At 49.7% G+C, this 14,094-nt stretch overlaps 1 protein-coding gene across 8 annotated transcripts in view; it reads left to right on the top strand.

Annotated features, from left to right (window-relative positions):
• TTC7B (tetratricopeptide repeat domain 7B) overlaps window positions 1-14,094 on the top strand; it is a 237,889-nt gene that overhangs the window by 15,681 nt on the left and 208,114 nt on the right. For 7 of the 8 annotated variants that reach the window (XM_027120321.1, XM_027120324.1, XM_027120319.1 and 4 more), the window contains exons 2-3: window positions 6,808-6,962; window positions 10,810-10,978. In XM_027120321.1, coding sequence (XP_026976122.1) covers window positions 6,808-6,962; window positions 10,810-10,978 — 324 coding nt within the window. The remainder of the gene's footprint in view (window positions 1-6,807; window positions 6,963-10,809; window positions 10,979-14,094) is intronic. The other variant, XM_027120327.1, reaches the window with a different exon arrangement.

Here is a 14,094-nt window from a genome sequence, read left to right as displayed (position 1 = left end):
AAGCATGTGGATTCAGGGAGGCGCAGCCAGGCTACCACGGAGCTGTGTTTAGATCTGTCCCCTTTGTTTAATGGACACAGTCTGTCCCATTGCCTGGGGTACACCGTCATTCGTTTAACAGGCCCCCTGTCGTAGTTCCTATCCTTTGCCATGACCAGTAGGGCTGCATGTAGTAAACTAAACATCCCTATACGTACGTCTTTGAGCTCAAGAGTGCATGTATCTATGGGAGAATTTGCTAAAACTGGAATTTCTGGGTCGGATGGTACAGGTACGTACATTGTTTTGTAGGTGTTGCGGAGTTGCCCTCTGTAGACACTCCTGTCGATTTATACTTCTCCCAACGCTATCTGATGGTCTCTGTCTTCTTGTCAACACTCTTTGGGAGGCAGGAGGGTCCCAAGTGCTGAAGGTACCTGTGATTTACAAGAAGCCAGAGAGACGAGGGGATGAAATTCAGAGTTCCTACGGAGACTGGGAAATGGAGAGCCTGACTGTCTTTGCTGGATAACAAAGGGGACAAACCAGTTCCTCCTTCAATAGGGGTTTGTTGTTTCCTCTTGGATTGGAGCCCCAGCAGGAATGGTTTGAATAGACCTAATGCTTCTCTATTGACATGTAAACTGAGTAGTTGAGATTTTTTATACTGATATCAAGTACTCCCTGAACAGAGTAGAAACCAAAGTTTTTTCTTCCCCATCTGATCACATCTCTGGGTGTCAGCTGTTTATCCCACAAGGGAGAAGGCTGTGAGGAAGGGGCAGTCACTTCAAGTGGCAAAGGGCACAGTTCCTCCTTCCCTGGGGGGAGGGGGGTGCCGGGGCCACCTGGGCACAGAGCCGAGCCGGCCGCGAGGCTCATGGGACTGTCTGTGGACATGAACCGGGACCAGAGTCCCCTGCCTGGGGGCTAATTCCCCACACTCTTCCTGGTGAGGGCCCAGGGGAGTGGTCTCTGGCTTCAGGCTTCCTCTCTATTTGTCACTGGGAAGCTGGTTTCTGCCACCTCAGACCCCCAAAAATACCTGTGGGAAAGTTGAATCCAGCCCCTGGGCCCCTGAGTCCCCTGAGTCCCCCCTCACTTTGGTCACCTGAGAATCCCAGCAGGTGGAGCAGGAGAGGGACTTGGAAACTGCCTGTCTCGGCTTGGCCAGGGTTGGGAAGGAAGCTGGGCTCCTTCTCTTGGAGCTGGCGTCCACATGGTTTGTGCCTGACCTGCTGGGGAGACGGGGCAGGAGCCATCTGGGTTTGAATCCCAGCTCCAGGACAGTATCCCAGCGCCTCACAGTAGCGAAAGGTGAGGAAACTAAGGCTCAGAGAGGTTAAGTAACTTGTCCAGTGCCACACAGCTAGGAAACAGAGGAGCAGGGATTCAAGCCCACGGCTGCCTGAGGCCAAAGCTGTTTCTCACATAGTACTACTGGGCTTCCCCATCCTGGGAAGGACACCCCGGCCCCACTTTGCAGTCCTGATGCTCTCCCCTGTGCTTGGGGGTGTGAATAGGCAAGTGGAGGAAGAGATACTCAGATTTAAGTCTTTCGGGAGCAGGATTCTGTGTTGCGACTGGGAAGCTCTCAAGGCGATCGTAGGGTGCACCTTGTTTGCTACCCGTTCTCTGGGGTCACTTTCCTCTCTTGCCTGATGTCCAATGTCTGGAAAACTGCTTTTCTTTTTTTTCATATATTCTGTCTTGTTTTTGTGTTTAGTTTAGATGGGAGGGTAAATTTGGTCCGTCTTGGCTGGAAGTGAAAGTATATTTTTAACATTTTGATCCTCTTTTATATTTAATTCTTTAATACAGTGGGAATTCATTTCCTTGTGTGCCCCGAGGTGCCTTATTTCCTTATGCCTCATGGTCCTGGCATGTAGCGGGACACACGGTTGGGCCATGACAGCGGGGTGGGGGACGTCTGTTTCTTTTGTCGATAGTGGATTCTGTTTGGGGAGCTGTGCGGTCCTTGGCCAGCGCCCGTGGAGCCCCATCCATCACTAGCCTTGCAGCTTCTGCATAATTCCTCTGGCATGAGCTGCTTGATCTTTTAAAATAATTAATTAATTTTTGGCTGCATTGGGTCTTAGTTGCTGCGCACGGGCTTTCTCTAGTTGCGGCGAGCGGGGGCTACTCTTGGTTGTGGTGCACGGGCTTCTCATTGCAGTGGCTTCCCTTTGTTGCGGAGCACGGGCTCTAGGTGCACGGTCTTCAGTAGTTGTGGCACTTGGGCTCAGTAGTTGCAGCTCACGGGCTCTAGAGCGCAGGCTCAGTAGTTGTGGCGCACGGGCTTAGTTGCTCCACGGCACGTGGGATCTTCCCGGACCAGGGCTCGAACCCGTGTCCCCTGCATTGGCAGGTGGATTCTTAACCGCCGCGCCACCCGGGAAGCCCCAAGCTGCTTGATATTTTTAAGATTTCTGTCCTCCTTGTTGGGAGAGTGAGTGGCAGGGAAGTCACCTTTTTTGAAGGGAGGCCAAGAAAACATAATTTGCTTTTGGGAGATTAATTAGAGCCTCTGGGAATCTTAAAAATGTCAGAAACGATTTTGTAGCCACTCTGCTAAATTTCAAATTAGACTGTAAGCTCTTTACTCAGAATGTGCAGCTCCTTTTAGAACTGAGGAGCTGATCCTTGCCTATCTGACAGGAAACTACCGCGACTACCTCCTCTCCCTCTCCACGCCCTTCATGGTTCAGCTCTTGGAGTTTCCCCGAGCAGCTGGTCTGTGTCATGCCTTTGCATATTCTGTTCCTTCTGCCTGGAATGCCCTTCCCCACATTTTCCTCCTTGAAAGCATATACCTGTCACACTCTTGCTGAAGGTTTTGTCTCCTCCTGCTTCTCCTCCTCCCAGCCAGAGCTACACGCATCTCTGTTAGAGCCCGCACCATGTTAAATGGTCTTGAAGGACCAGAATCTCCATGAGAAAAGGGGCGCTGTCTCCTAATTCTGAGGAGAGCCTCTTCCTCTAGGCTGAACCTCTGCCAGGGCCCACCCCGCTGCTCTGCGAGCACTGGGCTCTCTTCACATCTTGAATCAAGACTCTGGTGCGTGGACTTCCCTGGTGGCGCAGTGGTTAAGAATCCGCCTGCCAGAGCAGGGGACATGGGTTCGAGGCCTGGTCCGGGAAGATCCCACATGCCGCGGAGCAGCTAAGCCCGTGTGCCACAACTACTGAGCCTGGGCTTCAGAGCCCGCGTGCCACAACTACTGAAGCCCACACGCCTAGAGCCCATGCTCTGCAACAAGAGAAGCCACCGCAATGAGAAGCCCACGCACCACAACGAAGAGTAGCCCCCGCTCGCCACAACTAGAGAAAGCCCTGGCACAGCAACGAAGACGCAATGCAGCCAAAAATAAATAAATAAAATAAATAAATTTTAAAAAACCAACAAAACAAACAACAACAAAAAGACCCTGATGTGTTGCCCCAGTGTTAGGAGATCGGTGAACACAAAGGGACGTGAATCCCACACAGCACTAGGGAGTGGTTTGTACACTCCTCTTCAACTATGCAGCCCCTTGTTTACATAAACATCTTTGCAAGCCTAGGAAGTAAAAAGCAATGAAAGAGGAGAGGTGAAGAGTCTAGGGGTTCCACCAAAGCGCTCAGTTGGGTTCTGCAGAGTTCTGTTTAGAAAGCAGTGAACTTGGGGATGGGCATTGGTAAGTTTTCTCAGACAGTGTTTCTCAACTGAAAGCCTGTTTTGTGTTTGGGAGATCTAGTTAGGATACGATTTTGGCCACTGTAACAAAGGTCAGAATAACAGCGACTTAAGCAGAACAAGGTAAAAAAAAAAAAAAAAAAAATGACACTCAGGTTCTTCCTTTAAGCCTCTCCTTATAGTCTAGAAGGGATTGGGGTGCTCAAGGTTGCTGGGACAGCTGGGGGTGGCTTGGGATGGGGCATGTCGGGGAGGAGATCCACAGCGCTTAGAGATCAGTAACGGCCAACAGTGTTCTCAGCATCCCAGAGCCTTGCAAAGGCTTGGAGGAGTGAACCTGGCTGGCACATGTGGAGAACTTGGCCAGGACCTGTGTTCCATGCTAAGGGATTTGGGCGTCACCCCGTGCTGATGGGGCTGGGTAGGGAGGTGGGGGAGGGTGAACCGGTGAGTCTCTGAGTTCTTTTTTTTGTTTGTTTTTTTTTTGCGATATGCGGACCTCTCACTGTTGTGGCCTTTCCCGTTGTGGAGCACAGACTCCGGGCGCGCAGGCTCAGCGGCCATGGCTCACGGGCCCAGTCGCTCCGCGGCATGTGGGATCTTCCCGGACCGGGGCACGAACCCGTGTCCCCTGCATCGGCAGGCGGACTCTCAACCACTGCGCCACCAGGGAAGCCCGGAAATAACCACTATTAATATCCTGATATATATATATATATATTTTTTTTTTAAATTTATTTCCAATTTTTATAGAAGAGTTCATCTTTTCTAAAAGTAATATTAAATGATTCTGCTCAATATAAATAATTCAAACTTTAAAGATGAGAGCTTAAAAATTATCCCAAATATTATCCTTCAGAAATGCCTGTCGTTTCCTCCAGTGATAATCATTCTAGATGTCTCTGTAGGGATATAGACAGATTTAAATAGACACTTTTATAAATGGTGATCATATTCCTGTTTAGTAGAGTAGCCACTAGCCACATGTACCTACTGACCCCTTGAATTGTGGTAGGTTTGAATCAAGATGTGCTATAAGTGTAAAGTACACAACGGATTTAGAAAAATTAATATGAAAAAGAATGTAAAATATCTCAATAACTTAAAAAATACTGATTACTGGTTAAACTGATAATATTTGGATATATTGAGTTAAACAGAATATATTAGTAAAATTAACTTCACCTGTCTCTTGTTTCTTTTTTAATGTAGCTACTACAAATTTTAAAGTAACATGTGGCTTGCATATATTTCTATTGGATGGCAGGGCACTATTACAAAATAAGGTGTTAGTAAGTATTCATGGAGGGAAGAAACTGAATCCAAAGGAATTGTTGAGCTCCAAATAACTGCTTCACCATGTGACAATCATTTCCTAAAGAGTCCAATAAAGCTTTTTTTAAAAAAATATTTATTTATTTGGCTGCACCGGGTCTTAGTTGCGACATGTGGGATCTTTTAGTTGCGGCACGTGGGCTCTTAGTTGCGGCATACAGGATCTAGTTCTCTAGTGACTAGGGATTGAACCTGGGCCCCCTGCATTGGGATCGTGGAGTCTTAGCCACTGGACCACCAGGGAAGTCCCCAATAAAGCTTTAAGAAGATTGGAGTCATGTTTGGTTTTTTTGTTTAAACATATATTACAGTGTTTTGAAAGATGAGGGCATGGCCCCTGAAGTGCCTCCCAGTTTTTGACGTATTATTGTTTTTGCATCATATTAATTTATAACAGTCATGTTCTGTTTTGTAATTCTCATAGGCCTGCAGGCCTCTGCCTACATGTCCTTCATCCCTGAGCCCTGGATTTCTTTTTTAGCTGGATTTCATTCTCAGGAAGGACTCATGCTTCTGGGAGGAAGCTGCTGTTTGGGCTGGCCTGTCCATGTGGGCTTTGCTCCGTATCCCCGGGCTCTGTGCCGACATGGCCTTACGGCCCTCGGTGTTGATGCGGCCGTGGAACAAGCCTGACGTCCTCCGCATCTTGTAGGCAATTGCTTTCTCTTCTTGGACAGCAGAAGAATTCTTGTGTTCAGTAGCCTAACTCAGCTCTGTTTTTGCGTTGCTTGGTTCCTCCCAGGACCCTCGGTCTCATCTCTAAAAGATTATTTTCGGCTCCACATTGCACAGAGGCACTGCTGAGAACTATAGAGTCAGCAGCTTTGGGTCACTGACCAGAGCACTTGGAAAGGCTCTTGTTACAGCTCTCGGCCTTTGGCAGACCTACTTCCCAAAATCTCAGTGGGTCCTCTGTGATATTTTCTTTTTAGTTAATTTTAGATTACACAAATAATGGGCAAACCTGTTCTCCTTTCTAGGGCCAGGACATTACAGATAAAGCTAAAGTCTAATTGGCCGCTAACCCCCATTGAGGTTCTCCTTCGTGTACCCCAGTGGTAACTACTGCCATGGGTTTGAGGCATATCCTTCCAGACCTTTAAAAATTGCTTTTATATTTTCATACAATTATGTTCTGTCCCTTCACAGAAAAAATAGACTGTGTTCAGGCTGGTGTATGAATTGTTCTGGGTTTACTCAGAACAATCTGTATGTGTGGATTCCAAAGAGCTGCTCTTAGAGTGAGGTTTTTATTCTAATTAACAAGCCAACAGAGACATTAACAAAGAAGTATAAGCAATGCGCTCTTAGGAGCAGAACCTTCGTACAAACGTTCCCAGATACCATGTCTGTAGAGCTTTGACTTCTAGGCAGAAACAGACTGCATGCATTCAGGTCATTTTGACACAAACTTGTTTTAAGAATCTGAGTACACAAGACTTTCTACCAGCTCATGTCCGTGTATAAAGCCGTAGACCACAAAAGAGCTAGAAGATTTCACTGCATTGTCTCTGAAAAATACAGAGTATTGGGTTTTGTGTGTTTTATAGCGATCATGCTGAATAAATCATAAGACAACTTTGTGTTTTCTACTGAACTTGAGCTCTGTCCACATTAACGAGTATCCATCTTTCTAGTTCAATAAATATGGGACGGAGGAATGAATGCTTGGGCTACCACCCTTTTGCTTTCATACTCTGGAACATTCTTAACTAATTAAGAGAATTCACCGTAAGATGGTCCTGAGGTCCTTGGGGAGTTCCCAGCACACAGACCATTCCTCACCCCCATTTAGCTTCTCACTGTGTTCTTTGTAGATGACATGGCAGAACTCCTCCTTGGGGAATCAAAGCTGGAGCAGTACCTGAAGGAACACCCCCTGCGGCAGGGGGCCAGTCCCCGAGGCCCCAGGCCCCAGATGACTGAGGTCCGCAAGCATCTGACCGCTGCCCTGGACCGAGGGAACCTCAAGGTACCGTGGGCCTCGGGATGAGGGCTTAGAGGGATGTGCTGGCTCTACCTCCTCTGGGCAGCGTGTGCTCGGGAAGGATGCCCAGGGACAAACTGGGCGACGGGCGGAGCACATCTGTGGCTTGTCTTCTGAGGAGCAGGCCGACTCCCTGTGCAATTGATGTGGGGCTTCCAGACCAATGGCTTCTCTCTGATGAGAGTCTCTAATGACACATTATCCTGAGAAATGGCACTAATCTTCCCCAGGTGCTTGGAATAAAGCTGTTATCTGTGGCCCAGGACTCAATCTGACACCTTGTCCCACTGAGAAGAGAGAAGTGAATCAGGAGTGTCACTTAAACCGCATGATATCCTGCCTGAAATGTGCAGCTTGTGAATGTCCCAGGCAGCTCTGGCCCAGAGCGGGGTGCACATTGGCGCCGGCAGGCCTGGTACCTTGGTGTGGGAGGGAACTGGGGCAGGAACTTCCCTCTGCCTGAGCAATGACCCTAATCCTCATGGCACAGGAAACCCTAAGCGCTGCCCTTCTCCTCATCTGCCCTGTTTCCTGGTCTCTGTATCCAGCTTTCCCTCTCCATTTCACATCTTTCCTTGCTTCACTGAATCTTTTTCACCTTGCCTTCCCTCCCCCCTGCCCCCTTCCCCACCCTGTTACCTCACTTACTGGTTTCTGGACACTTCCCTGCCTGAAGTCTGGCTCTTAACTGGTTTCCTGAAGTCAGTCTTGTTCAGATAGCTGACTGCATCCCAGCACTCCTGCCAGCTTCTTCAGGGTCCCTTTAAAATCTCGGATGTATTCTCTGTTGGGGAAGGGCAGTCTTCAGTGAACTTTTAAAGCTCTTCCTTTCTTCCTTCCTTCCTTCTTTCACTTTTCTTCAGAGTTAGGGACAGTTGTCTCCATGTCAGTTGTTCTTAACGAAGATGGTCCTGGTGACATTGGTGGGTCCTAATCAGTGGGAAAGGGTGGGGGGACCTCATAGTGACAGCTGGTCAGACTCAAGTGTCCTTCCAGGAGGTATAAGGCTGAGACTCTGTGTTGGGGGGAGAGGTTGAAGATCACTGCTCCAGGCCTGGCACCTTGGCTAGTTGCTATCCCACTTTGAGTCCCCCCACTTTGAATTAACCTTTAATTTTACCACATGTTCATAGTTTTTGCTCTCCATCCTCCACAAGCCAGTGCGGTAGTAAGAACATTGAATTTCAACTTAGAATTCTGAGTTTGCTTTCCAGTTGTGGATTTATAAGCTGTGTGATCATGGGAAGTTACTTAAGCTCTCTGAGCTTCACATTTCTTATCTGTAAGTGTACTTAGCTCAAGGCCATTCTGAGTCTCAGGTGTAGAAGTTCTTTCACAACTGGATAGCGCGAGATACATGTCAGTTTTTGCTATTTTATTGGTTCTACCTAGAGGAGTTTTCTCCTGCTGCCATTTTTGAGCTCCCTCTGCCTTATAAAGAGTGTTCCAAAGTCATATTTGGAACATATCTTGCTTGGGCGGGTTGACCCACTCACGCTGGCTGATGTGAAATTTCCTCTCCTCTTGACCTTAAGTTCGGATGTCTCCTAGCTGGGAGCTAGGGAAAGCCCTGTGCAGACACAGGTGCCCACAAAACACAAGTGAACTGAGGCTGGAGAGACCAGAGCGAGGTAGCCGTGTGGTGGCAAAAAGAGCCCGGACGAGGAGTCAGGAGGCCTGGCTTCTGATTCAACTCAAGAAAGTTGCGCTTGTCACAGGCAAGGTAACATGGCACTGGGCTGGAGCTGCTCCCCTCTCCCCCTCGGCCCAGGGGCCTCTGCCAAGCTGTTTCTTCCTCTGCACAAGGCCATAGATTGGACTTGCCCAGCAAGGCTCTCCATACTGTGCATACTCTTGGAATTTTCTTCAAGCTCCTGCGTATTTTCCATCTGGCCCTTCAAGTTTACCTTTTTTTTTAATTAAAAATTTTTTCGGGTTTAATTTTTAAAACTTTTTTCTTGTGGTAAAATATAAGTATCATAAACTTTGCCATTTTAACCATCTTTTAGGTTCAGTGGTTTTAAGTGCATTCGTATTCAGATCACCACCATCTATCCCCAGAAACTTTTCATCATCCCAAACTGAAGCTCTGTGCCCAGCAAACACTAACTCCCTCCCCCTCTCCCTTCAGTTTGCTTTTCAGCCTATGAGTCTCAGTTCTGGGGAAAGAGGGAGGACACAGGAATCTCCTAGGAAGCCTTTTCAATATACCCAAGCCTGCCCTGTCCCCTTCCCTGGTGGAGAACCCCTGTGGTGGATTCTTTCTTTTCACAGCTCTTTTTCTCTTTTCTTAAGTCTGCTCTGATTTCTTTCTCTGTTTCCAAATATAATTCTGACGTCTTGCATTGGTGCCACTCCCTTGGGCCACTCTTAAAACCCTTTTGCTCCCTTCATTCTCTTGCCTGTTCTATGTCCTCTGTAGCGCTACCCCTGCTCCCTTTCAGGGACTGCCTGGAAGCCGACCACCTTGGCTGAAACAGCGGCTTTGCCGTGCTCTGGCTGGTTACCTGCATATCGCCATGCTCTGGCTGGTTACCTGCATATCGCCCACTCCGTCTCAGCCACAGATTACAGGATAGTGCAGCTTCATGGTGTGCTTCTGTAAGCTGAAAAATCCGGCTTTGTATACCTGGGGTTCCAATGAGAAGGCCTAGAAGAGGGTGATAAATGTTTCCTTATGTAGATGGCTGGGTTGCCTCTTCTTTCCCCAGTGATGAGTGGGGCTCGAGGATGGGCTGAGGATGAGGTTGGTGGGTGTGGACTGGGGAAGCCAGCCTCTCCTGATGGAGAGGAAGACGAGCCCATCAGAATTAGAACTTGCAGCCTCTGGGAAGGGACCTGGGTCAGTAACCATAACAAGCTGGAACAGCTCAGCGAGAAAAGTTTGTCCCCGGAAAGAAAGCAAGTCCTGAATTTTGCACCAATTTAGAAAGCCTCTCTCCTTGGGATTTGGGTTACAGTCTGTGGTATACCCCCAGTGCCGTGGGCAGGACCCACCAGGATGTCCGTGGAGCCTCCTTTTCAGAGACAGGTGCTCGTGTGTTTTGTTCATAACGCACGCCTTCCATTCTTGACCCAAACCTGAGGCCTGAGGGGAGCCTGTTTTACAGCAGATTTTTTTTTGCAGTACGCGGGCCTCTCACCGCCGTGGCCTCTCCCGTTGCGGAGCACAGGCTCCGGACGCGCAGGCTCAGCGGCCATGGCTCACGGGCCCAGCCGCTCCGCGGCATGTGGGATCCTCCCGAACCCGCGTCCCCTGCATCGGCAGGCGGCCTCTCAACCACTGCGCCACCAGGGAAGCCCCACAGCAGATTTATTGAAGTATAATTCACATGCTATATAATTCATCCATTGAAAGTGTACAATTCAGGAGCTGTGCAACCATTACGTCAATTTTAGAACATTTTCATCACCCCAGAAGTAAACCTGTAGGTGTTAGCAGTCATCTCTCATGCCCCCATCGTGCAGCCCTAGGCAACACCAGTCTGCTTTCTGCCTCAGCAGGCTTGACCGTTCAGGCCAATATATGTCGCCTGTGTGACGGGCTTTTTCACTCGGCGTCATGTTCTTGAGGTTCACCCATGTGGTCCCAGGGGTCAGTTTTTCGTTCCTGATGATGGCTGAGTAATATTCCGGGGGACGGCGAGACCACATTTTGCCTCCCCCTTCATCAGCTGCTGGCCACACGGGCTGTTTCCGCTCTGGGGCCCCTGCGAGCAGTACCATCAAGAAGGCTCCCACGCCCGTCTTTCTGTGCAGAGCCGCGGGGCTCCATGGGAGCATCACACATCATATCATAGGAAAATGTTTTTTTCTCTCCTTTTCCTTCTAGTCAGAATTCCTACAAGAGTCCAATCTGATCATGGCCAAGTTGGATTACGTTGAAGGAGACTATGAAGCCGCTCTCAACATTTATGCCCGGGTGGGCCTGGAAGACTGGCCGCTGACGGGCGTCCCCCCTTACAGGTTACGGATGGCCGCGGACGCCTACGCCACCAAAGGTGAGGCCCACGCCTGCTCTCCTGGGGGCCATGCCCCGGGTCGCGCTGTCTGGAGCTGCAGGACCTCCCTGGATCCTGCGATTTGACCCCTGTGCCCTTGGCTGGGCTTAACCCCAGCAGCTCCCGGCGAGGCCCCTGGGGTTGCCCCACCACAGGCACTGGATCATTTTAAGTCCAGCGACACGGCGTTTCCTTAGAGCTGCAGCTCCTCAGTTGTCCCCGAAGGAACAACATTGCAGTAAGGTTTCCTGATGATTAACGTGCAGCTTAAGCAGGGACCGTTCTTGGTAACTGAGATGCCGCACAGCGTATATACAGGGATCCTCATCATATGGCCAGTCGGCCACGTGACTGATCTCATTGTTATTCATCAGTGCCACCTCTGGGTTAATTAAGGCTCAGTGGTCACTGTAACAGCCCGTCATGCAGTGTTTACCTGGGGGCCTAGGGGCTCAGGGGATAGACGGGGGAAATGTTGCCCTGGTTGCCACAGAGGAGTTTGTAATCTAATGTGAGGGAGTGCAGTCCCACGGGGAAAAAAAATGACAGAAAGCCAGGGCACACACATTATTTGACCTTTCCAAGTCTCCACTTCCTCATCTATGAAATGAGTGTAATCACATCCACTTCACAGAGTTATGAGGATTAAGTCACATAATGTATGTAAAGCACTTACTAAATGATATTTTTAAATGTCAGCCCCAAACAAAACAGCAAATGGAAAAAGCCAGGCCCGGTAACAGCTTTTCAGAGGCAGGAGAGGTCACCGTAGGCCAGCAGGGCCAGGAAGGCTTCCTGGAGGAGGAGGGACACTTTGAAGTAGATTTATAAAGGCCTCAGTAAGAAGGAGACACTCTGAAAGCAGCTCCTCTCCTTCCTGCCACCTACCATGCAAACCATGCAATGTGGCTGACTGTGGCCACACAGAGGCTCGGGCCCTGGGTGGGTTGACCCTCTAGAACAGCATTGAGCTGGCTACTTGTCTGCAGCCGGCTGTCTGTCTTGGTTATCCTATGCAATGTTGAACAAAGACCCAGCCAAGGCACACTTAAAGAGCCTTGTGACAAGGGTGACATATTCACCCAGTTCCTTGGGGAGCCTTGCTCAAGCACTTTTAGGTTCCTCTAATTAATCTTCTCAGTGTCCCTGTGGGCTGGGAAAGGATGCTGTCACTCTGACAGGTCACTCCGGTGGTTTACTGGGCACAGTCCTTTGAGGCTGTCTCAGGGGTTCTGAGGGCCTGGACCTGGGCGTGCATCTGTCTGAGGTCTGTGCCACACAGCTGCCCTCTTTTCTCGCTGGTGTTCACCCAGCACCTCACATGCCTTAGGCTTATGGGAGCTGTGTGTGTGTGTGCGTGTGTGTGTGTGTATGTGAGAGAGAGAGAGATTTGGGGCCAGGAACAATATTGTGCAACAAGAGCAAGGCTTCATCTGGCAGTTTCCAGTCACCTGATTGACCTGGGGCCTGCTGGCTTGTAGCCAGGAGTTGGTTTGTCCTTTGGGGGTGGAGCATGGCTCTAAGACCTGGTTAGCACCAAGAGCTCAGGTCTTGATTTGAGACGGCCTGGTGGGGCAGACTGTCTGCAGGTGGCACCACCAGCTTAGTCTCACGCCTGCCATGCAAAGTGGGCAAGGGGGACAGGAGGCTTGGTCCCCATGTCTGGCCCTGGGTGGTGTGTGATTAGCAGTGGGCCCCAGCCACGGGGCTGAGGCATTTGGCTGTTGGGACATGCTGGCTGGCTCATGGGAGAAGGGAACAGCTGTCCCCTCACTTCACCAGAGTAAGACTGGGCTGGAGCAAAGCCCAGGTGCACCTTGGATGGGCATGCACCAGCCCACGCCCCTCCCCTGTGCCACCTGTATGCTGCTGTCAGCCGGGGAATTGACCTGCACACTTTCACAGGTCACCTCAACTTTTCCATGGTCCCCTGAGGTCTGACTCGACCCAGTCTCTCAGCCAGAGTCAATGTCCATGAACTCCCACATCTGCTCTTGCAGCCATGGCCGGGAGCAGATTCCCCTGGCCAGGTAATATAGCCTCGGCTTGTTGGGAATCAGAAGCCAACAGGATTCAGTTATGAGAACCTCCTATGGGCCAACACCACGTTAGGGTTTTATTGTCTTTTTAATCCTCCAAACCCCTAATTTACAGACCAATGAAATGAGACCGGGTGAGGTTACTAAGAATGATACGGTGCCTACTGTGTGCCAGGCACTGTGGCCCTTATTTGGGTATCTCAGCCAAGCTTCCCCGTCACCCTGTGAGGTAGACACTATTATTTTTTCCATTTTACAGATGAGAAAACCGAGGCACAGGGATGTTAGATATGCTGCCCGGGGGCCTACAGCTGGGAAGTGGTAGAGCCAGGACTCAGCCTCAGTGGCTGGTTCCAGAGCCCATGCTCTCCTACTGAGTGACAGGAGGGGGACTTAGTCTGAAGAGTGTTCAGCTCCAAAGCCCACGTTCTTAATTACTCTGCTCTGTTGGCACGTGGATGGGAATGCGCTCAGGCCAGGTAAGGTTTCCGCAGGTAGAAAACATTCAGGTCACTAGAGAACACCCTAGATTTGTGTCCACACTCCTCCTCTCAGCCCCACCTCTCACGTTCCTCTCCCTTAACTCCTTGCCCAGGTCCCTTGCTGTAAGTTCTGGCCCTTAAGCTCGCATGTCCTGTCTTCCCTGACACCCTCCAGGGCTCACCCATTCAGAGGCCATCACATTTGATAGTATCACAGCCCAGTAGGTTAGAACTACTCAAACATCATATTAGAACTAGTTGTACTGCGATCAGACACTCCTGCCAGTCTGTGAGTTCCACTCAGGGAGGAACTGTTTTGTTCGTTTGCCATCCTCAGAAACTAGCACGGTGTCTGGTACCTAATTGGTGCTCAATTATTGATTGAAATTTATAGAAGTTCCCTTGCTCAGATTTCTACCAAGGTGCCCATCGTGTAATTCAGGTGATTCTGGGTGCCTTTGCTTCTAGCTGTCATGGTCAGGTGCATTTTCTTTGCCCAGGGGTAACATACTGGGCATATTTCGATAATTCAGACTTACTCGCTGCCAGTTACGGGGTATACCTGTAAGAGCATGTTGACATCACACCATGACAG

Source organism: Aethalodelphis obliquidens, unplaced genomic scaffold, assembly GCF_003676395.1.
Source record: "Aethalodelphis obliquidens isolate GAN/ISIS:26980383/991018 unplaced genomic scaffold, ASM367639v1 scaffold21, whole genome shotgun sequence".
Lineage (NCBI taxonomy): Eukaryota > Metazoa > Chordata > Mammalia > Artiodactyla > Delphinidae > Aethalodelphis > Aethalodelphis obliquidens.
This window is presented reverse-complemented; position numbering and strand designations above follow the sequence as displayed.